We start from the raw sequence: 24334 nt of genomic DNA on the forward strand, positions 1-24334 counted from the left end.
TGTTGGTGATTTTAGAATTCAAGGCACATTTAACCAGCATGGCTAGCACAGCAATACGCCATCCCATCTGGTTTGAGCTTAGTGGGACTATCATTTGTTTTTCAACAGGACAATGACCCAACACAACTCCAGGCTGTGTAAGGGCTATTTGACCAAGAAGGAGAGTGATGGAGATCTGCATCAGATGACCTGGCCTCCACAATCACCCAACAACCCAATTGAGATGGTTTGGGATAAGTTGGACCACAGAGCGAAGGAAAAGCAGCCAACAAGTGCTCAGCATATGTGGGAACTCCTTCAAGACTGTTGGAAAAGCATTCCAGGTGAAGCTGGTTGAGAGAATGTCAAGAGTGTGCAAAGCTGTCAAAGGCAATGGGTAGCTACTTTGAAGAATCTCAAATATAAAATATATTTTGATTTGTTTAACACTTTTTTGGTTAATACATGATTCCATATGTGTTATTCATAGTTTTGAAATACAATGGAGAAAATAGTAAAAATAAAGAAACCTTTGAATGAGTAGGTGTGTCCAAACTTTTGACTGGTACTGTACATATTACCTCGACTAACCTGTACCCCCGCACATTGACATGGTACCGAAACCCCCTGTATATAGCCTTGTTATTGTTATTTTATAGTGTTGTACATTTCTTTTTTTACTTTAGTTTATTTAGTAAATATTTTCTTAACTCTTATTTTTCTCATAACTGCCTTGTTGGTTAAGGGCTTGTAAGTAAGCATTTCACGGTTGGATTTGGCGCATGTGACAAATAAAATTAGATTTCATTGTTATTAGACAGTAGTTGCCACATTCTTCTTCTTACTAAGTATTGTTTATTTGTTAGTTGTTTTCATCTGGACACTCTTGAAAACAGGATGATGCATCTCAAGAGATTTCATCCTGAAGAATGTCTAATAAAACATACAAACGTGTGCCCAGCTTTGCTCGTGATAGCATTTAGCTTATCCAGCTTACCCATGAGAACTTGGAAGAAGTCCTTCCTAATTTAAGACCAATCACATGTCTCTTTCCTCCCTCAGTCTCACCTCATCGTAAAGCTTGATGTCCATTCTGCACGGGTCAGACGACCATAGATGGACAGAGCTGACACAGCTGATTGGCTGGGTCTCCTGAACAGTGACCCGCCCACTGCAGGGTTCCCCGTTCTCATTGGCTGATGGGTGGGGCAAGCTCTTGCTCCATTGGTGGTCTTCGTTGAGCAGGTACAGGGTTTCCCGGGTGGCCAGCACTGTCAGAGGGGTCACACTGTCTTCTGGCAGAGAGAACAAATACAACACTATGCATTTGGATAAATGTTTAAACCCCCTCCCCCCTGTACAGATTATAATCATATACTTGCATCTAAATAGTTTGGCTTGTATTGTATTTATCTAACAGGGGGCCTCATGGCACGTCTCAAAGTGTTTTACCGTCTGGTTAACAGACACAGAGAGAGCCATATCAGTGGGACGTCGGTACTGTGGTGAGATAAGACAAAGAGCTCTCATCTCCCCAGCACCCCCACTGGGAAACAGCTGCCCCTCTCTCCATCTCCTCCTCTCTGCAACACTGGATCTGACTCTCGCAACACTGGATCTGACTCTCGCAACACTGGATCTGACTCTCGCAACACTGGATCTGACTCTCGCAACACTGGATCTGACTCTCGCAACACTGGATCTGACTCTCGCAACACTGGATCTGACTCAACTTTATTTGTATTTTTTTTGTATCACCAGGTAGGCCAGTTGAGAACAAGTTCTCATTTACAACTGCGACCTGGCCAAGATAAAGCAAAGCAGTGTGACAAAAACAACACAGAGTTACACATGGGATAAACAATCGTACAGTCAATAACACAATGGAAAAGTCTATATACAGTATGTGCAAATGAAGTAAGGTTAGTAAATGGGGCTTACCCAAGAAGACTCAAGGCTGTAATCACAGCCAAAGGTGCTTCAACAAAGTACAGAGTAAAGGATCTGGACACTAATGTAAATGTGATAGAAAAATCTGTATACAGCGTGTGCAAATGAAGTTAGGAGGGAAGGCAATAAATAGGCCAATAGTGGCGAAGTAATTACAATTTAGCAATTTACACTGGAGTGATATGTGCAGATGAGGATGTGCAAGTAGAAATATTGGTGTGCAAAAGAGCAGAAAAACAAAAACAAATATGGGGATGAGGTAGGTAGTTGGTTGGATGGGCTATTTACAGATGGGCTGTGTACAGCTGCAGCGATCGGTAAGCTGCTCTGACAACTGACGCTTACAGTTAGACTACAGTGATCTCCTACAGGGAGAGAGAGTCATGCAACACTGGGTCTGACTAGACTACAGTGATCTCCTAGAGACAGTGGGAGGACTATGTAGGGAGTGATATACGTAATAGTCCTCCCTCATTCTCCCCACACCAGTCCACTGAAGTCCAGGGATATAAAGTGGCTGGACTCAAATGGTTGGACACTTTCCTATGTCAATGGATATATTACCTATTCAATTCCTCATCCTCCTGATGTTTAAACCCAGTTTACAACCCTTCTATTCCTCCATCCTCCGGATGTTTAAACCCAGTTTACAACCCTTCTATTCCTCCATCCTCCGGATGTTTAAACCCAGTTTAAAACCCTTCGATTCCTCAATGCTCCTGATATTTAAACCCTTCTATTCCTCTAACCTCCTGGTGTTTAAACCCAGTTTTAAACCCTTCTATTCCTCTAACCTCCTGGTGTTTAAACCCAGTTTAAAACGAATCCTCCATCCTCCTGATGTTTCAACCCAGTTTAAAACTCTTCAGCAGAGGCAGGTCAGTGCATGTTACAATTACAGTAGTTAACATTCTTTTCAGCTGTACAGCCCATAGCCTGCAGCCATGCTTGGCTACAGATGCAAAGTCTGCACCCACAGGCTGGGAGAGACACACAGATACACTCAATTACACAGAGAAACGTTAACATTTACGCATTGCACGCACATACACTAAACAAAAATATAAATGCAAAATGAAAACAATTTCAACGATTTTACTGAGTTACAGTTCATATAAGGAAATCAGTCAATTGAAATAAATTCATTAGGCCCTAATCTATGGATTTCACATGACTGAGCAGGGGCGCAGCCATGTGTGGGCCTGGGAGGACATAGGCCCACCCACTGGGGTGCCAGGCCCACCCACTGGGGGCTTTATTACAGACAGAAATACTCCTCAGTTTCATCAGCTGTCTGGGTGGCTGGTCTCAGACGATCCCCAGGTGAAGAAGCCAGATGTGGAGGTCCTGGGCTGGCATGGTTACACGTGGTCTGCGGTTGTGAGGCCGGTTGGACGTACTGCCAAATTCTCTAAAACGATGTTGGAGGCTCCCTCAAAACATGAGACATCTATGGCATTGTGTTGTGTGACAAAACTGCACAATTTTAGAAGTAGCTTTTTATTGTCCCCAGCACAAGTTGCACATGTGTAATGAGCATGCTACTTCTTAGGGCTAGGCGTCCCGCTAGCGGGACAACTTCCGGTGAAACTGGAGGGCACGCAATTCAAATAAATAATCATACAAATTATTGATATTAAACATTTAGGTACATACAAGTGTCTTATATTGGTTGAAAGCTTAAATTCTTGTTAATCTAACGGCACAGTCCAATTTACAGTAGCCATTACAGCGAAAGCATGCCATGCGATTGTTTGAGGAAGGCACCCCACATCAAAATATTTTCCCACCGGCACAGGTTTCATAAATTCACAAATAGCGATTAAATATTCACTTACTTTCTGAAAATCTTCCTCTGATTTGTCATCCAAAGGGTCCCAGCTATAACATTTAGTGTCGTTTTGTTAGATAAAATCCTTCTTTATATCCCAAAAAGTCTGTTTAGTTGGCGCCATCGATTTGAGTAATCCACTCATTCAACATGCAGAGAAAGGAATCCAAAAATCTCAAAATGCATTTCTATTTACTCCTCAGATACCCTAAAATATAATCAAACTAAAATATTTCTTACGGAAAGAAGTATGTTCAATAGGAAACTGATTTTAGCAGGTCTTTTAGCTCGTCTTCATGGCGCCCGCAAACACGAATATCCAAGACTGTGTCCCTGTACGGAAACTGTTATTTCTTATTCGATTTGGAAGTTACAAGCCTGAAACCTTGAACATAGACTGCTGACACCATGTGGAAGCCATAGGAATTGCATCCTAGGAGCTAGAACTGAGCATAGTCTATCAAACAAAAAGAATTCTGGTTGGTTTTTCTTTGTATTTTCTCATACCATATCTATGGTGTTATATTCTTCTACATTATTTAAACATTTCTACAAACTTCTAAGTATTTTCTTTCCAATGGTACCAATTATATGCATATCCTGGCTTTAGGGCCTGAGCAACAGGCAGTTTACTTTGGGCATGTTATTCAGGTGGAAATTGAGAAAAAAGGGGCCTATCAGGTAGATGGATTCTCTTGGCAAATGATAAATGCTCACTAACAGGGATGTAAACAAATTTGTGCACAAAATGAGAGAAATAATATTTTTGTGCATATGGAAAATGTCTGGGTTCTTTTTTTTCCATCTCATGAAACATGGGACCAACACTTCACATGTTGTATTTATATTTTTGTTCAGTATACATACACACACACACATACACTTCTAATGTACCTTGATGTAGAAAGGACAGGAGGTAGAAGAACTGTAGCTGGCCATCCTCTACATCAGTCTGCATGTCTTCACACACTAGGGGCCTGGGGAGACACAGAGGAAAGGCTTACATAAGAGACAACCAGGTTAATATTCACAACGTCACGTTGTACATTAGGCCCATACACCACATCAGACTCTGAATCTAAGTGCTTTTGAGACGGGGCAGATCTCAAAAGTGTGGAGATATGCCTATTTTTCCTGATTCATATCTGTATCACAGACACATAAAGACAACTTTGGTCTATGGTTTCAAAATGGCCTCCTGGGTGAGTTTGTTTTCGAAAGTGAGCAGACAGAGGTAATACTAATTCTGTGTAGTATTTTGTGGTTTCTAAGTCTCTTGTTGACTTTAAAGTGACCATGTGTTAACAGTTATTCCAACTATATCCACGATAGTGTGATTATAAAAGCTACACAGAAATGGTAGGCATGATAAACAATTAAAACAGTCCTGAGTCATCCTACGGTCTTGTTCAAACAGTGAGTCTGTTCCCTGAGTAGCTGTGGTTTTCAGCTATACAAAAAAGAAGGGCCGTATAATAACTAACTGAGCCATGAATTATCTCAGTGAATGTACAGCGTGTTCCATCATTACCACAGAAACAAGGGAAGGGTGGATGGTAAATCCATATACTAAAAATGGTTTCCTTTCCCATCTGCTAGTCCTCACTTTCCAGTCCTTTCAGGTGAGCAAGGATACAAGAAAATCATAGAGGAGGAAGCCACTTCACAGTATTGGGATAAACCCTCTAAGGACCAAGATCATAGGGGAGGAAGCCACTTCACGGTATTGGGATGAAGCCCCTAAGGACATGGCACTGCAGGATCAGCTCTCTAGTTAAAAGGTAATGCATCGTTAGCGCTTTCTTAGCATCTTGAGGCCAACACATGTAAGACATTAGTATGTGGTTTAGCCACTAATTTAGAGCCCAATTTTCGACAATGTGGAGGTTTAGTAACACCAGACAGAAGTTACCACAGCCTTGTCAGTGTCACAGTGGGGTTAAGAGACAGATGGGCCTATGGCTTGGCTCAATACCATCGAGTGGAGATGGTGAGGATATGACAACATATCCAGGACACATGCAAGTCATTCATGGCAATTATAACATAAATCTGGGCAGTTCGTACCAGAGATGATGCTGTGGGTTGAGCCTGGTGGTGGAGATAGACTTAAGCTTGCTGTCCGACTTGGTAGCCAACTCACGCACCACTCCTGAGGGAGAGATAGAGTGGAGGAAGGGGAAAAAGAATAAGAGATACGAATTAAGTTTAGTGATGCGTCCCTATCAATGGTTCTCTCAAATCTATTTAAAGTGATACTTTGGGATTTTAGCAATGAAGTCAGATGAACTCGTGGATATTATTTTTATATCTCTGCGTGCAGTTTGAAGGAAGTTGCTAACTGGCGTTAGCACAATGACTGGAAGTAGCATGCTAGCAGATATCCATAGACTTCCAGTCATTGCGCTAACATTAGTTAGCATATGCTCGTGAAACTAACTCTAACCTCCTTCATACTGGACACAGAGACATGTCAATGGTATAGACAAGTTCATCTGACTCTGGAGAAGTTGCCAAAAATCCAAAGTATCCCTTTAAATAGAGTTAATTCATGTTTTATGGTTTTTCCATGCGGTGTATTGGAACATCAGCACAATTAATTTCAATGAACTGAGACGATAAATATGTTGATTGATTGAAAGTAAAATCAGAGCTTACACAGACAGAACACCTCACTTTGAACTCTACACTGTATGTAACCGTATATAACCTACTGGAAAATCACACAGGACACGGGCTGGGTTTACACCTGCAGCCCAATTCTGATCTTTTTTCCCACTAATTGGTATTCTGACCAATCAGATCAGCTCTGAAAATGATCTGATGTGATTGGTCAAAAGAACAATTGTGCAGCCGTCTTCATCGACCTGGCCAAGGCTTTCGACTCTGTCAATCACCGTATTCTTATCGGCAGACTCAACAGCCTTGGTTTCTCGAATGACTGCCTCGCCTGGTTCACTAACTACTTCTCAGATAGAGTTCAGTGTGTCAAATCTGAGGGCCTGTTGTCCGGACCTCTGGCAGTCTCTATGGGGGTGCCACAGGGTTCAACTCTGGGGCCGACTCTTTTCTCTGTATATATCAGTGCTGTCACTCTTGCTGCGGGTGATTATGTGATCTACCTCTACGCAGACGACACCATTTTGTATACATCTGGCCCTTCTTTGGACACTGTTAACTAACCTCCAAACGAGCTTCAACGCCATACAACACTCCTTCCGTGGCCTCCAACTGCTCTTAAATACTAGTAAAACGAAATGCATGCTCTTCAACCGATCGCTGCCCACACCCGCCTGCCTGACTAGCATCACTACTCTGACTTAGAATATGTGGACAACTATAAATACCTAGGTGTCTGGTTAGACTGTAAACTCTCCTTCCAGACTCACATTAAGCATCTCCAATCCAAAATTAAATCTAGAATTGGCTTCCTATTTCGCAACAAAGCCTCCTTCACTCATGCTGCCAAACATACCCTCGTAAAACTGACTATCCTACCGATCCTTGACTTCGGCAATGTCATTTACAAAATAGCCTCCAACACTCTACTCAGCAAACTGGATGCAGTCGATCACAGTGCCATCTGTTTTGTCACCAATGCCTCATATACTACCCTCCACTGCGACCTGTATGCTCTCGTTGGCTGGTCCTCGCTACATATTTGTCGCCAAACCCACTGGCTCCTGGTCATCTATAAGTCTTTGCTAGGTAAAGCTCCGCCTTATCTCAGCTCACTGGTCACCATAGCAACACCCACCCGTAGCACGCGCTCCAGCAGGTATATTTCACTGGTCATCCCCAAAGCCAACACCTACTTTGGCTGCCTTTCCTTCCAGTTCTCTGTTGCCAATGACTGGAACAAATTGCAATAATCACTAAAGTTGGAGACATATCTCCGTCACTAATTTTAAGTGTCAGCTGTCGGAGCAGCTTACCAATCGCTGCAGCTGTACACAGTCCATCTGTAAATAGCCCATCCAACCAACTACCTACCTCATCCCCATATTTGTTTTTGTTTTTATGCTCTTTTGCACACCAGTATTTCTACTTGCACATCCTCATCTGCACATATATCACTCCAGTGTAAATTGCTAAATTGTAAATACTTCGCCACTATTGGCCTATTTATTACCTTACCACCTTACTTCATTTGCACACACTGTATACAGATTTTTCTATTGTGTTATTGACTGTACGTTTGTTTATCCCATGTGTAACTCTGCGTTGTTGTTTTTGTCACACTGCTTTGCTTTATCTTGGCCAGGTCGCAGTTGTAAATGAGAACTTGTTCTCAACTGGCCTACCTGGTTAAATAATGGTGAAATATAAAAAAATGTTTTAAAAAATGAAAGAGAGATCAGAATTTGGCTGCCTGTGTAAACACAGCCAGAGAGTAAGCGAGTCACACCCAAGCAGATCGGATGAGGACTAGGGACAATTCGGGTTGCAAAGGGAGAGGGTATCTTACTGGAAACTTTTAAAGAATTTTGGTATCTTTCAAGGATTTTATGTACTCTATCACAATACATCTAGTGGTTCTTTAAGGTGCTTCAGATTTGACAGGTGTCTAATAATCACTGGCCCTCTGTGTGGCCTTGTCACATGTAAAATATATCAACTCATTTCACAAGATGATTTTCACAAAAATAATTGAATGACAAAGCTGAAAACATTCTTAAATATAACCATAAACTTAGTGAATACCATTGTTTAATATGAGGATTTCAGCATGAAATATATTTTATATATTATTTGACATATTTTACACACTTATTAGACTATGTATTTGTTGCCAATGTCTCAGCGTCAAACTGGTCGCAGCTGTGAAAAAAGTCAATAGTTGGAAGAGTTGTAGAGTTAACTGAAAATAATGCCATTGTTGATTAGATGCTTTTTTCATTAATTAGGCTATTTTCTCTTGAACCATATAGTCTATCTACTAGAAAGGTTTTTTTTTATATAAAAAATGAATACTATATATGTTTTTTTTATTTTATTTTTTTACATTTATTCAAGTATAAATTACCAAGGTTACGATAGATTGCCATAGATTCTGTTAAATTAGCAAAATGACTGAAGATTCCGGTAACTTTGGTAAGCATTCGGTAGCTCTGCAGCCCACGGGACAATAGACAGAGCTAATGTTAGACTATTACAGTCTGTGGTGGGTTAGGACTAGATAGCTGAAAGGTCTCTGATTTCAGATCTACAATTACATCTCCATGGAAGCAGGTGAAAAACACAGGTTGGAAAAGGTACAGGAGTACAATGTGCTAGGTCACACTCACAGCGACAAAATACTTCCCTGTGAAAGTGGTAACAATAGGGGAACACAGGGCCACAGGCAAATGCCAAGGTTAAATATGTGGAATTGAAAGGGAAGTTGAGTTAAAAAGGGAGACACACTGAAAAGAGTGAAACAACAAATATGAAGAAAAACAGAGTAGGAACACCCTGCCCCTATCAATTTACAAGTTCAACAACAACAGGGATGAGAAATAAAGACATTGTGTGGCACCAGTGGCCTATTCTGGCTCCCAATGCCTGTATAAGATTCAACCTCAATTCTTTTGCCATTGTTTCTTTCCCTTTCTTCCCGGAGGAAACTGATCTGCCACACTAACGTTCCAGACCAGGAGGAACATCTAAAGTGAAGCCTACGGGACGAAGCATGGTGCTGGATTAAAAGGACAACCATTAAAGGGACGATATTGTTGTCCCTCTTTGAGCTCCCCTTTAACCGCTTATCGCCTGGTAGGTTCTAGTGAACCAATAGGAGACCACACACACACCTCTATTCAGGACATTATTCAAGGTGAAGCAATGCAGAGATTTGGCCTCTAAACTCAATAACACTAAATTACTTTTGGAGCAGAGGACAAGGTGGAGCTTGCAGGACAGGACAAGGTGGGACAGGACAGGACAAGGTGGGACAGGACAGGGCAAGGTGGGACAGGACAAGGTGGGACAGGACAGGACAAGGTGGGACAGGACAGGACAAGGTGGGACAGGACAGGACAAGGTGGGACAGGACAAGTTAGGGCCTATTTTGTTTTATTATCCCAGAGAATAACATCTTGTGAGCAACACCTACTTCTGCCATCTTTAAGCTGCACGTGCGGGAGTCAAGAACGTCGCCCTTTCAGTCTCATACCCTTGTGCTTTCTCCTGACGGTGTAAACTGAGTGTACAAAACATTAGGAACACCTGCTCTTTCCACGTCATAGACTGACCAGGTGAATCCAGGTGAAAGCTATGATCCCTTATTGATGTCACTTGTTAAATCCACTTCAAATCAGTGTAGACGAAGGGGAGGAGACAGGTTAAAGAAGCCTTGAGACATGGATTGTGTATGTGTGCCATTCAGAGTGTGAATGGGCAAGACAAAAGATTGAAGAGTCTTTGAACACGGTATGGTAGTAGGTGCCTGGCGGACCGGTTTGAGTGTGTCAAGAACTGCAACGCTGCAGGGTTTTTCACGCTCAACGGACATCCAGCCAACTTGACACAACTCTGGGAAGCATTGAAGTCAACATGGCCCAGCATTCCTGTGGAACGCTTTCGACACCTTGTAGAGTCCATGCCCCGTTGAATTGAGGCTGTACTGAGGGCAAAAGGAGGTGCATCTCAATATTAGGAAGGTGTTCCTAATGCTTTGTACACTCAGTGTATGTATGTGTTGCGTGATTTAGTGGACCACCGCCACCACGACAAGAGGATAAACAGGTATAGGGCTCGGTCGGCCATGGCGACAGGCCTGGCTGGCAGAGCCTAGACCTGTAAAAGGAGAGCGGATCTGTGTCGGCGTCTGGGATCTGTCCTGGCGAATAACGTTACTCTCCCTCCTGCCGGTTCAATCACAGGACCCTCTCCACTAGGTTAACCACTTCCAACCTTCCCAAATACCCTTTCTTATTTTCACAAGGAATAGTTGGACCCTCAGCGTCCTTCTGGGCGAAACCGAACACTCTCGGCCCTGTCGGAACAGCAGACCACGGGGAAGGGAGAGCGCGGGAGTGGGAGCAGTACGGCCGGGATACGCCGAATCTGAATGGATTTCCAAGGAAAACAGGGCAGAGTTTAGCCCAGGTCTGAGACAGTGGGAAGTGACACTGTGTTGGTATTGCAAGGGTATCTGATAGGGTTAAACTTGAGATATGACATCTGCTTATATCATCCATCTCCTTACAAGAGATGACACTGAGTTTACTATGCAGTTAAAGGGACTCTTCACCCAAATTACAAATATCACTCAAGATGCTAATTGCCGTTGTTGATAAGTAAACAAATGATAAAATGTTGATTATGTTGCCTGGGATCCATAGATGAGGTCCGTTTGTAATTTGGGAGCACTACCTCTTAACTTGATAGTTAGTGAAGGAGACAGGAACAGTTTTCCGTTACCTTTCAGGAATGCAGTGTCTGGAGTGTCTGGATCCAACCCACACAACCAAACCAAAACACTCCTTCCAAACTACTTACCAGACAGACCACATATTTTTACCCACTGTAGGTCTGTACGGGGCAATAAGGGCATTTAAATTAGCAAAACCCGAGACATTGTTCAGACAAGTCTTTGATTGACATGGTGACCTGTACTGACTCCTCCGAAATATCAAGTTAAGATTTATCCAGCCTTCTTCCTCATTTCAATAAAACATTTTCAAACCCAGTGAGCAGTGGACAGATCTGTCCCTAGTAGCTTCTTCTCCTTGGGGTAGTAAAACCACATCCTAGTTTCCTCACAGTCCCAGACCCTTTCCTTCTCCATGTTTGTAGCCCTCACCACCGACCAAGCCAGGCGTGACCACATCTGTTCTGGGAATGCCAGCCCCGTCTGAAAACTGCTTTTGTTATAGTAAAGGTATCCTTTGGTTCTTTCCCTGAGACAAATATTGTAATAGCTGTTATGGGGGCAATATCAGAGCTCTGGACCGAGTTTTCAGGCACATAATAAATAGTTCCAGTTTCCTCAAGGGGAGGAAGAGCGGGGCAGACTAGGAGTGAAGGCCAGAGAGGAAGGATGGTGCCAAAGCCTCATACCAACGAGTGGAGCACTAAGAAGACACCTAGTTATTTAGCCCCCCCTCTCTCTCCCTCTGCCAACTGGACAGGAGTTGTCTGTCTGTAGCAACCTCAGAACCAGGCCTACAACCAGGCTCAACTCTCCTGTTCCTCCTCCTTCCTCAGGAACACAAAAAGAACAGAGGATATTTTAAGACGTATAGGAGATGATCCAACTGGCAGGCTATAGCAGAGCCCTGTGACAGCCTCTCTCTATGGGGCCGTTCAGCTTTGCAATACAGAGTCCAGGCCCAGAATTGGACTGGCCTAGCCGGCTATGTGGTCCCAGTGACTGAAAAGCTGGACCCGTCCTCAGTCGTTGAGAGGAAGGAGAAAAATCATCTTTGACGAATCCAGACAAGGACATAACCTCAGAAACAATTATTCCAACAGGCCTCACAGTGCAAGAAAAGGACCACCTCTAGGCAACCTAGAGCATAGACTAGGAAGAGAAGAAGATAACTCTAATGAGGTCTATTATGCTCTAGGATGTACAATGGATCTACACAACATAGACTCACTTTGACAATATGACCCCTTTTGAGGCCAGAAATGAATCTTTGATTCTGGACGCTCACTTTCAGAGGCAGAAGGAATTCCAAATATGAATCTGAGGACATCTGGACCGTACCAGATTAGCTAAAGAGTTGATCTGGAAAATAGTCAAATAATGACTGGATCTGAGTGATTATTGATATGACTGAATGAAAACATGGAGTCCCCACAGATAAGACAGCACAGACTCAGGTCCACAGAGCCTTAGCTGAAGAGCCTTAGCTGTTTGGCCATGGTGCTTCCCCTTGCTACCAAAGGGACTCCATTAAAAGAGTGCTCTAGTGAAGTTGTGAGGAGAAGTTGTGAGAATCAGAGAGTGTTGATCTAATAAAACTCAGCTTTCCTCTCTCTCTGCTTCTGGTCTTGCCTTGCTGACAGGCTAAGCAGGGTGTAGTCACTGTGAGCAGAGGAGCATGTGATTAACATACTGAGAGGGACGAGAGAGAGAGCGGGACAGAGAGAGAGAGAGAGCAAGAGGGACATATTGTCCTAAGAACGAGTACGCTCCACTCTAATATCCCCAGGAGGAAGGCCCTTAATTCATGAGATACAGATGCATGCAACACATGTGCAGGGTGTGTGTGTGTGTGTGTGTGGCTGCGTCTTGCCTGTGAAGAGGCTGAAGAAGCGTTTGCAACGCACGCTGTCCCGTACCAGCAGGGTGTAGGCCACAGGCCCGTCCTCAAACTCCATGTGGATACTCTGGGAGCCCAGTCCCACCTCCAGGTAACTCAGCTCTGTGATTCCACGGCTGTCCCTCTTCTGCAGCCAATCACAAGGCTGCCCTCTGCAAGGAAAAGAACAATGAAGACGGGAAAGTGTGAAAGAAATAAATTATTTTACTTGCATGTATCCCGCCTATTAACTTTGTTTCCTTGAGTCTACTCACGTAAACTTTTTAAGGTGTATATGTTTTTGTTTGAGCATTGTTTGTTTCTGCAATTTGTCAGACAGCCACAGACAACCAAGTCACAGATTGCACCTTTAAAAGGTCATCATAAGAATATCACACCGTTGCGCAACCAAACTTGGCCGTTACACAACTTCCAGGGCGTGCTAAGGATAGCGGGGGTGTGGCCTTCTGGGGTCAGAATCCCAGTAACTTTATAGGGACCGTCGCTGCATGAGACTCAGGCCTGTCCAACACCGTACTACTCACACTCCTGGGAGGAAGCGGAGGCAAGCCAACATGCTTTTGATGAGGACAAAAAAAAGCCATTGATACAGGGCTTACAAAGTCATTGATATAGTGTTCGCACTATATCAGAGGGAACGTGGAACCACTGATATAGGACATGGGAGAAGTGGCTGGGGAGATGTGTAGGGCCACCACAAAGACCAGGGCTGTAATGGGTTTGAAGATGTGGCCCAGAAAGTCTGTTAGTATTGGGATGTGGTGGGTTACATAAAGCTGTGGTGATCCTATAGTGGTGGTCTGCTCCCTACCACACCTGTTGCTGCTGTCCCCATAAATGTCATATGTAGCTTTATAGAAGAAACTGTAGTCTACAGACCAAATGCCTCTACAGACAATACCTTCATGACAGGCACAACCATTTCTGTGACCACAGAATGGGTACTTGAATGTTTATTTTTATTCCAGCCTTCTCTTGTGTGATGCTCTTCAGTGTGACAGGTCAGGTGGTTAACTTACTCCATGTCGGATGTCACTTCCAGGAAGTAGATGCGTTGGTCAGACACCACCAGGAACGAGGGGAACTCCACCGGATCACCAAACTTCACGGTCGACACCTACAACAAAGATAAGATGTACACACGTTAAAGATTCCACAACACTTAACTGCTGCAAATAACTTTCCCTGAGGAAAATGATGGCTGCATTCAGAGCTCTTCTGAAACAGACTGTATAAGAACAGATCAGTTCCTGTTTAAAAAACACCTAAAGAGTAAGGTCTAGCAACAAAGTCACATCAATCTTCATTGAATACTGTGTAGGCCCAAAAATAAAACAGTTGAGCTGTTGAAAGAGAAAGAGAGCCAGAGGGGAGAGAAGCACGTGTGACAAGATAAATAAACATCAGATGAATGAGCATGTTATGAGCTGGATCTCCTGTCTCCTGCTGGGGTTGCTTGGGTCCTCTTGGCTCCCTCTCCTCGTCCAGGTGTCCTGAGCAGTAAACCAATACCCCTCCGCTCCACAGGGCTCCCAGCATGCATTACACATGGAGGAGCTCATCCCAGGCCATGGTGTGGTGGGTGGGGGTGGCGAGAGAGAGAGGGGGGGTGCAGGACAGTGAGAGAACAGCTGGGGGCACAAAATCAGCCAGGAGCAGATCACAAGAGCTGGAGTCGACCGGTTTTGGCTGGGTTAGCAGTTCATGGAACTTCTGAGCAGAAATGCTGTGACCGGATTCAGCCACGTCACTGAACAGTTAACCGTTGTCAGAACATTGGTTCTGCGAACCTTGAGAAACGAGTGGAGCTCCTCTTCCTCTTCAAACACCTCCATATCCAGGAAGAGCTTCAGCCGATGGTCCACCGCCTCATAGTCCTCTGAGAGAAGGTCCAACTGGCCTACAGACACACAGGTCAGAATAGTGTTAGGGTAACATTTATAACCAACACACAGGGACAGCAGTTAGCATAGCATAACCAACACACACAGGGACAGCAGTTAGCTTAACATAACCAACACACACAGGGACAGCAGTTAGCTTATCATACCCAACACACAGACAGCAGTTAGGTTAGCATAACCAACACACACAGGGACAGCAATTGGGTTAGCATAACCAACACAAAAGGAAAAGCAGTTAGCTTAGCATAACCAAAACACAGTGACAGCAGTTAGCTAAGCATAACCAACACAAAAGGAAAAGCAGTTAGCTTAGCATAACCAACACACAGTGACAGCAATTAGCTAAGCATAACCGACACAAAAGGAAAAGCAGTTAGCTTAGCATAACCAACACACAGTGACAGCAGTTAGCTTAGCATAACCATCACAAAAGGAAAAGCAGTTAGCTTAGCATAACCAACACACAGTGACAGCAGTTAGCTTAGCATAACCAACACAAAAGGAAAAGCAGTTAGCTTAGCATAACCAACACACAGTGACAGCAGTTAGCTTAGCATAACCGACACAAAAGGAAAAGCAGTTAGCTTAGCATAAACAACACACAGGGACAGAAATTAGCTAAGCATAACCAACACAGTACTAGTTTACAAACAGCACAATTAGTATGCAACAGCTAACAGACCCAATAACATTTTGGCTATGTAGTCTCCCTACTTCCCCTTTTAAACAAATATATTTTCCAGTTATTACCTTGGCAGATCACACTAAAAACTGATAAAAAGGGATGGGTGTCTCATAATTGAACATATAGATTTAACCCTCCCTCCCACTAAATCTAAACTGTCTCTAAACTGTAGTTTATGGAGCATTATGCTGTCGCTGTGTAGTAAATCTAACTTGGCATAGGGCTGCTGGTCCATTTAGTGAAAGGTGACACACATCAACCCCAGAGACAATAGATAGTAACTTTCCTGCCAGGAAACTTGCCTATTGACTATGTGGCTATCATTCACTAGGCCTTTCTGAATCTGGTCCAATGCTACATATATCACTGAGTGGAAGTGTCTATAGCTAAAGCAAGAGTATTCAAATGTTGCTTTTACACTTGAGTCTTTCCTCTCTGTTCATCTCAACGTACGCATCTAACATTCCATTCTCGATGTGCGATATTCAGATCAATGTGTCCCAAATACATGGAAATCAGATCAGAGTTGTTTTTCATCTATATGTAGTAAACTGGTGTTAGACTAAAGGACTTGTTCAACAAAAGAGATGTGTCTTCATCCTCTCAGAAGTTGTCTCAAATTAGCGTCAGCTCAGCGGCTGGATGCAGTGCTTTGGGATGGGTCTCTGCAGTGGCGTGTGGTTTTTAAACAAGAAGGATTCCATGTAGTCAGTCATTCAGCATCTCTGGCTGCTACAGTATATCACAGAGGAAAATATAAAGGTCTATTATACTGTGTATATACAGCATTTATACCCCCTCTAAGATCCCTCTTTCTCCGGCTCTCCTCTCTCCATTCCATTGTCTTCTCTGGAGGCTAAAGCATTCCTTCCTCTCCCATCAGTTCTAATAGTAACGGTCTTACTAAACCATATGAGACCTTACTGTAAGACTCACAGACAGAGACCCAAGGGGCCAGGCTGGGAGACTGTCACCAACGTCAAATAACCTCCTGTGGATTGTTGTGTTATACTCGTTCTCCTATCACTAGGGCCCTGTGTTTTGGACTATCATCTCACATGACCTGGATTTGAACCTTTATTTTAAGCCTTTTCCAGAAATGTGAATTACACCAAAAATGAAAGCAATTGTCTGAGGATGGTGCTGGACCAACTAACATTAAAAAAAAAAGGGGGTCCATTTGATAAAAAATCTTTAAATAAAAGGTTCAAATCCAGGTCATGTCGTCACTTCTATTTAAGGATCATATCCATTTTATGACTTCATCTGAGGGCTGATAAAAAACAAAGGACCCAATCAAACAATGTTATTTTGTTCATTCCTTTCCCCATCACAATACACAGATGCTATAGCTTAGCAATAACATTGGTTATTACAGAAGTGGTCAAAAGTATATATTATGACTACAAAATGATGTCTATGCAAAGGAAGCAGGACCCAACTTTCTCCAGGACCCACCTGGACTGGCTTGTTCTGCATGCTGATACTGGGGTCCAGGTGGGGTAGCACTAACAGTATAGCTGTAGCCTCCTGCTATACTTCCTTTACTCTGGCCCTCTGTACTGTAGACGCTGGCAGGTTGGGACAGACTCCGGTCACAGCTCTGGTCCTCCCAGGTCTCCCCCAAGGAGAAGGAGCTTCCCTTGGCTGAGAAGGAGGTGGGGTCCTCCATGGAGGTGCGGGTCTGGATAGTGTCCTGGGTTGAGGCTTTCATAGCAGGGCTGCCGTAGGGGCTGGCCCTGGCAGAGGAAGGACCTTCCATGGTGGGGTCCTAAAAACAGAGGGAGGAGGAATATGGGAGATTTATTGACACTATGGCGGGGCCTGAAAGCTGATTGATTACCCTAGACCAAGTATTCCCAAACTGGGGTACGCGCAATGCCGTCAGGGGTACGCCAAATAAAAATGTGATTCACATTTTAAAATACATTTTAAAAAACATTTTCAAACAGTCCATTTAGATTTTCCAATGGGGTTATACATTTGGGTGAGTAGCCTCGTTTCACTGCCAAAAAATTAAACGATCTCCTGTTCAGCGAGATAACACATTGTCAAATACAGGTAGCCTAGTCAAATAATTAACATCCAATCACATTAACTGTTACTCTCTCGCTGGAATTCCACTAACGGTCCGTATGTAGCCAAAACGTAGCTGCTGCTCATTCTGTTTGCTCGAAAATGAATAAATGGTTAAAAAAAGTAAGGCCCGCGTCCATAGAGGCTGCTACTACCAGCAGTACTACACCTGTCGACGACACAAGTTGTTCTGCTTCCACGAGCACATCCAATGCGAGCATCAGTAATTCTACATTTGTTGTTAGCCCAGCTAGCATGGACACTGACAGTTGTGAATCTGATGCAGCCGAAGAGCTACTGCCCCCTTACCCGGGAAAGCACCGAACAACAGACAGGGATGTTGGACCATCGAAGAGGCGAAAATATGATGAACTACATTGATTTGGGGTTCACTTATATTGGGATTAGTGGCTTTCCTCAGCCACAGTGTGTTATATGTGTAAATGTACTATCTCACAACTCGATGAAACCTTCACTCTTGCGCAGACATTTAGAAACAGAACATGCCTATTTGAAAAATAAGCCACAGGAGTTTGAGCAAGAATTAAGACATTTGAGTAGTAAAAGCAACAGATACCATTAATAAGAAAGGGCTAGAAGTGTCTTATATGGTGAGCTACCGAGTGGCTAGGACGGGAAAGCCCCATACTATTGTGGAGGACTTAATTCTTCCTGCTGCCGCGGGTATGGCTGGGACAATGCTGGGGGAAAGACCAAAGAAAACTATACAGACAATGCCTTCATAAACAACACATCAGTGACATGGCAGGAGATGTTTTGAAACAATTACTGCTTCGCAAACAAGCCAGTGAATCCTATGCGTTACAGCTGGATGAGTCAACAGACGTGGCGGGCCTGGCACAGCTCCTGGTATATGTCTGTTACGTTTATGGGGGGTCAATTAAGGAAGACATCCTCTTCTGCAAACCACTGGAAACCAGGACAACAGGATAGGATACTTTTAAAGTACTGGACAGCTTTGTGACATCAAATGGACTTTGGTGGTCAAGATGTGATGGTATCTGTACTGATGGCGCAAAAGCCATGACAGAGAGACATAGAGGAGTGGTAATGCACGTGCAAGCAGTTGCTTCCCGATGCTACTTGGATACACTGCAGCATCCACCGAGAGGCTCTTGCTGCCAAGGGAACGCCTGACAGCTTGAAAGCAAGGCTCCTGAACTCTCGTGTATTTTCTGCATTATGCAATGATATGGGCAGTGACCGTGTACCACTTTTACAACATAAAGAAGTGTGCTGGTTATCAAGGGGCAAAGTATTGACACGTTTTTTTTTTATTAATTGAGGGACGAGCTTAAAGTTCTTTACTGACCATCATTTTCACTTGTCTGACCGCTTGCATGATGACGAGTTTCTCACACGACTGGCCTATCTGGGTGATGTTTTTTCTCGCATGAATGATCTGAATCTAGGATTACAGGGACTCACCGCAACTATATTCAATGTGCGGGACAACATTTTGGCTATGATTAAGACGTTGGAGCTCTTCTCTCTGTGCATTAACAAGGACAACACACAGGTCTTTCCATCATTGTATGATTTTTTGGTGTGCAAATGAACTCAAGCTTACGGACAATGTCAAATGTGATATAGCGAAGCACCTAAGCGAGTTGGGTACGCAATTATGGAGGTACTTTCCCGAAACGGATGACACAAACAACTGGATTCATTATTCTTTTCATGCCCTGCCTCCAGTCCACTTACCGATATCTGCACAAGAGAGACTCATCGAAATTGCAAGAAGCGTTTCTGTGAAAATGTAATTTAAAATCAGAAGTTACTGCCAGATTTCTGGATTGGGCTGCGCTCAGAGTATCCTGCCTTGGCAAATCGCGCTGTTAAGACACTGATGCCCTTTGCAACCACGTACCTATGTGAGAGTGGATTCTCAGCCCTCACAAACATGAAAACTAAATACAGGCACAGACTGTGTGTGGAAAATGATTTAAGACTGAGACTCTCTCCAATACAACCCAACATTGCAGAGTTATGTGCATCCTGTCAAGCACACCCTTCTCATTAACCTGTGGCGAGTTATTCACAATTTTCGATGAACAAATAAGATTTTATGCAAGATGGCTAAATAAAGAGCAAAATTATTTTTTATTATCATCATCCTGGTCCTATAAGAGCTCTTTTCACTTCCCACGAGCCGGGTTGTGACAAAATCTCACTCATTCTTATGTTTAATAAATGTATCATATAGCAGGCTTACAATGATTGCAACAAAAACCATATTTGAGAGTGCGCTGACCCTGGTGCTAGAGGGGGTACGCAGCTGGAGGTTGAATGTTTGAAGGAGTACGGGACTATAAAAAGTTTGGGAACCACTGCCCTAGACTTTAAAAACATGTTCATCATACAACAACATATTTAAATAAATCGTAAAGACTATAAAATCTCAAACCTTGTTGCCAGGGTGACTGGGTAGAGGTGTATCTCTGTGGTTGAAGGTAACGTGTCGGTCAGTCCCGTCTTGGCATGGGGAACCATGGACGGGTGTATGGACGGGCGTACTGGTGGAGGGAGCTGATTGGTCAGCCAGCTGGACCACATGATCACTGCCACACTCAGGACAGATGACGGTACTTCCTGAAGACATTGTATAAATTGACAAGTAACAGAAAATAAATACATTGTTTCAAAAAGGTGTTATACTTCAGTGTGAATTCGTACGTATTGGTAAATTAGTGTATGTTGTAATGGTTTCATTCTTGTACACAAAAATACAAAAATTCTGTCCATACTCTGCTCTTTAAAAACAGAGTTAATGACTAGACACGTCAGCATTTCCTTGGTGTAGATGTCGTACTCAGCATATAAAGGGATATGACTAACTACATTCCAACTAGAAGTTACAACTGTCAAAAGCCATAGAAATCTGTAGAACAAACTCTCCCTGAGCTCTGGGCATGTCAGAGCATGTAGTCATTTCAGGTCTGGGTTGTTGAGGACCAGGAGAAGAGGGCTAAGCTGATACCAAGGGCTTCAAGCTATCTGTCTCCGCTAATTATAGTGGTTAGTTAGTGTCTGTGGGACCAACAGTCAAGCGTTAAAAGACACACAGGAATTAAAAGCTACATTTTGCGTGTTTGAGGGATTTGTTCTGGTAAATTAGTAGTTTTGACAGCCAATTGTTAAGGAAAAAATGTGGTCGCTTGGACCATAGCCGTTGCGTCTGTTGCCATAGTAACCTCAAGAGGTTTTAGAACGACTTGTCATCGGACCTCCGCCCACATCTGTGTGACGTCTGTCAGGGCAGGAAGATAAGGTGATCCTGCACGCAGCCAGTAGAGCCCTGTCCTTAAGATCCGACCTGGAGATCTCTATCAGAGGAATGGAGATGACTGAACACGAGCAAAATAAAGGAAACACCAACAAAAAGTGTCTTAACAGGGCGTTGGGCCACCACGATGTGCAAAAACAGCTTCAATGCGCCTTGGCATAGAGTCTACAAGTGTCTGGAACTCTAATAGAGGGATGCGACACCATTCTTCCATGAGACATTCCATAATTTGGTGTTGTTGATGGTGGTAGAAAACGCTGTCTCAGACGCCGGTCCAGAATCTCCGATAAGTGTAGGGATGGGCGTTATGGCCTAAAAATAATCTCAACATTTTCCAACTCATGGGCTGATTAACGATATATAGCTAGATTTTTTTATCTATATTCTCTAATTAAGATTTTTTGTACAATTAAAAAGGTCAAATACACTGCATTTCAAACAGTCAGTAATAATCTAATTAATTCAGGGTTAGTGAAATTATACCTATGCTAAATATAAGCCTTCCACAACCAAGACCCACCAATCATTTAATTATTTTATCAAAACCCACATGTTTTTTGCAATAATCACTGATCTGGTGTTCAAGTCTGTCTAGTAAGATGTCCTTTTTGTTAAAATGTTTACCAGAACTATGCATAACGCACATTCACTAATAATGACTAACTTCTTGTGGCAGGCATTATAGAAAATTAACACAGGTCTCATACAGTGCCTTTGGAAAGTATTCCGACCCCTCGACTTTTTCCACATTGTTAAGTTACAGCCTTATTCTAAAACAGGTTGGAATAAAAAACAGAAATATCTTATTAACATAACTATTCAGACCATTTGCTATGAGACTCAAAATTTAGCTCAGATGCATCTTGTTTCTTTCCATTGATCATCATTGAGATGTTCCTACAACTTGATTGGAGTCCCACAGTTGACAGTGCATGTCAGAGCAAAAACCAAGCCATGAGGTCGAAGGAATTGTCCGTAGAGCTCCGAGACAGGATTGTGTTAAAGCACAGATCTGGGGAAGGGTACCAAAACATTTCTGTAGCATTGAAGGTCCCCAGGAACACAGCTGCCTCCATCATTCTTAAATGGAAGAAGTTTGGAACCACCAAGACTCTTCCTAGAGCTGAACGCCCGGCCAAACTGAACAATCGGGGGAGAAGGACCTTGGTCAGAAAGTGACCAAGAACCCGATGGTTACTCTGACAGAGCTCCAGAGTTCCTCTGTGGAGATGGGAGTACCTTCCAGAAGGACAACCATCTCTGCAGCACTCCACCAATCAGGCCTTTATGGTAGAGCGGCCAGATGGAAGCCCCTCAGTAAAAAAGGCACGACAGCCCATTTGGAGTTGGCCAAAAGGCACTTAAAGGACTCTCAAACCATGAGAACAATATTCTCTCGTCTGATGAAACCAAGAGTGAACTTTTGGCCTGAATGCCAAGCGTCACATCTGGAGGAAACCTGGCACCATCCCTATGGTGAAGCATGGTGGTAGCAGCATGTGGGGATGTTTTTCAGCGGCAGCGACTGGGAAACTAGTCAGGATTGAGGCAAAGATGAACGGAGCAAAAATACAGAGAGATCCTTGATGAGAACCTGCTCCAGAGCGTTCACAACCTCAGACTGGGGCGAAGGTTCACCTTCCAACAGGTCAATGACCCTAAGCACACAGCCAAGACAACACAAGAGTGGCTTCAGGACAAGTCTCTGAATGGTGTGCCAAGCTTGTAGCGTCATACCGAAGAAGACACAATGCTGTAATCGCTGCCAAAGGTGCTTCAACAAAGTACTGAGTAAAGGGTCTGAAGACTTACAGTACCAGTCAAAAGTTGACACACCGACTCATTCAAGGATTTTTCTTTAATTTGACTATTTTCTACATTGTAGAATAATAGCGAAGACATAAACTATGAAATAACATAAAATCATGTAGTAACCAAAAAAAGTGTTAAATCGAAATATATTTTACATTTAAGTTTCTTCAAAGTAGCCACCCATTGCCTTGATGACAGCTTTGCACACTCTTGGCATTCTCTCAACCAGCTTCATGAGGTAGTCACCTGGAATGCATTTCAATTAACAGGTGTGCCTTGATAAAAGTTAGTTTGTGGAATTTCTTTCCTTCTTAATGGTTTTGAGCCAATCAGTTGTGCTGTGACAAGGTAGGGGTGGTATACAGAAGATAGCCCTATTTGGTAAAATACCAAGTCCATATTATGGCAAGAACAGCTCAAATAAGCAAAGAGAAATGACAGTCCATCATTACTTCAAGACATGAAGGTCAGTCACTGCGGAAGATTACAAAAATGTTAAAGTTTCTTCAAGTGCATTTGCAAAAACCATAAAGGGCTATGATGAAACTGGCTCTCATGAGGACCGCCACAGGACCCAGAGTTACCTCTGCTGCAGAGGATAAGTTCATTAGAGTTACCCGTCCCAGAAATAGCAGAAACTCAAATATTAAATATTTTGATTTGTTTAACACTTTTTTGGTTACTACATGATTCCATATGTGTTATTTCATAGTTTTGATGTGTTCATTATTATTCTACAATGTAGAAAATAGTAAAAATAAAGAAAAACCCTTGAATGAGTAGGTGTGTCCAAACTTTTGACCAGTACTGTATGTAAATGTCATGTTTTTTTTCTCTTCAATAAATTAGCAAACATTTTTTTTAAATAATGTTTTTGCTTTGTCATTATAGGGTATTGCGAGAAGATCGATGAGAAAATAAAAAAACAATTGAATCAATTTTAGAATAAGGCTGTATGGAAAAAAAGTCAAGGATCTGAATACTTTCCAAAGGCACTGTAAACAATCTCTCAAGCACAAGCTCACATGCTTATGAGTAGCCAGCTAATCTTTATATTTCATGTCTAACCAACTTGGATCTAAACTCAGCAAAATAATATGTAAAAATATGTAAATGTGTAAATATTTGTATGAACATAAGATTCAAGAACTGAGACATAAACTGAACAAGTTCCACAGACATGTGACTAACAGAAATTGAATAATATGTCCCTGAACAAAGGGGTGGTCAAAATCAAAAGTAACAGTCAGTATCTGGTGTGGCCACCAGCTGCATTAAGTGCTGCAGTGCATCTTCTCCTCATGAACTTCACCAGATTTGCCAGTTCTTGCTGTGAGATGTTACTCCACTCTTCCACCAAGGCACCTGCAAGTTCACAGACATTTCTGGGGGGGAATGGCCCTAGCCCTCACCCTCCGATCCAACAGGTCCCAGACGTGCTCAACGGGATTGAGATCCGGGTTCTTCGCTGGCCATGGCAGAACACTGACATTCCTGTCTTGCAGGAAATCAGCCATACTGCTCATTCTGTGCGTG

The 24334-nt window shown here is 43.0% G+C and overlaps 1 protein-coding gene across 4 annotated transcripts in view; it reads right to left on the reverse strand.

Moving 5' to 3' along the window:
• The window catches only part of stk11ip (serine/threonine kinase 11 interacting protein), a 42899-nt gene that overhangs the window by 7827 nt on the left and 10738 nt on the right, over positions 1–24334 (reverse strand). For 3 of the 4 annotated variants that reach the window (XM_071330125.1, XM_071330123.1, XM_071330124.1), the window contains exons 18-25: positions 20108–20292; positions 17062–17374; positions 14805–14914; positions 14034–14131; positions 12988–13166; positions 5828–5912; positions 4655–4737; positions 1048–1274 (exon numbers count right to left, since the gene is read on the reverse strand). In XM_071330125.1, the coding sequence (XP_071186226.1) occupies positions 1048–1274; positions 4655–4737; positions 5828–5912; positions 12988–13166; positions 14034–14131; positions 14805–14914; positions 17062–17374; positions 20108–20292 (1280 nt within the window). Of the gene's footprint in view, positions 1–1047; positions 1275–4654; positions 4738–5827; positions 5913–12987; positions 13167–14033; positions 14132–14804; positions 14915–17061; positions 17375–20107; positions 20293–24334 lie in introns of those variants that run through there. The other variant, XR_011666583.1, reaches the window with a different exon arrangement.

The sequence above is a fragment of the Salvelinus alpinus genome, chromosome 10 (genome assembly GCF_045679555.1).
Source record: "Salvelinus alpinus chromosome 10, SLU_Salpinus.1, whole genome shotgun sequence".
Lineage (NCBI taxonomy): Eukaryota > Metazoa > Chordata > Actinopteri > Salmoniformes > Salmonidae > Salvelinus > Salvelinus alpinus.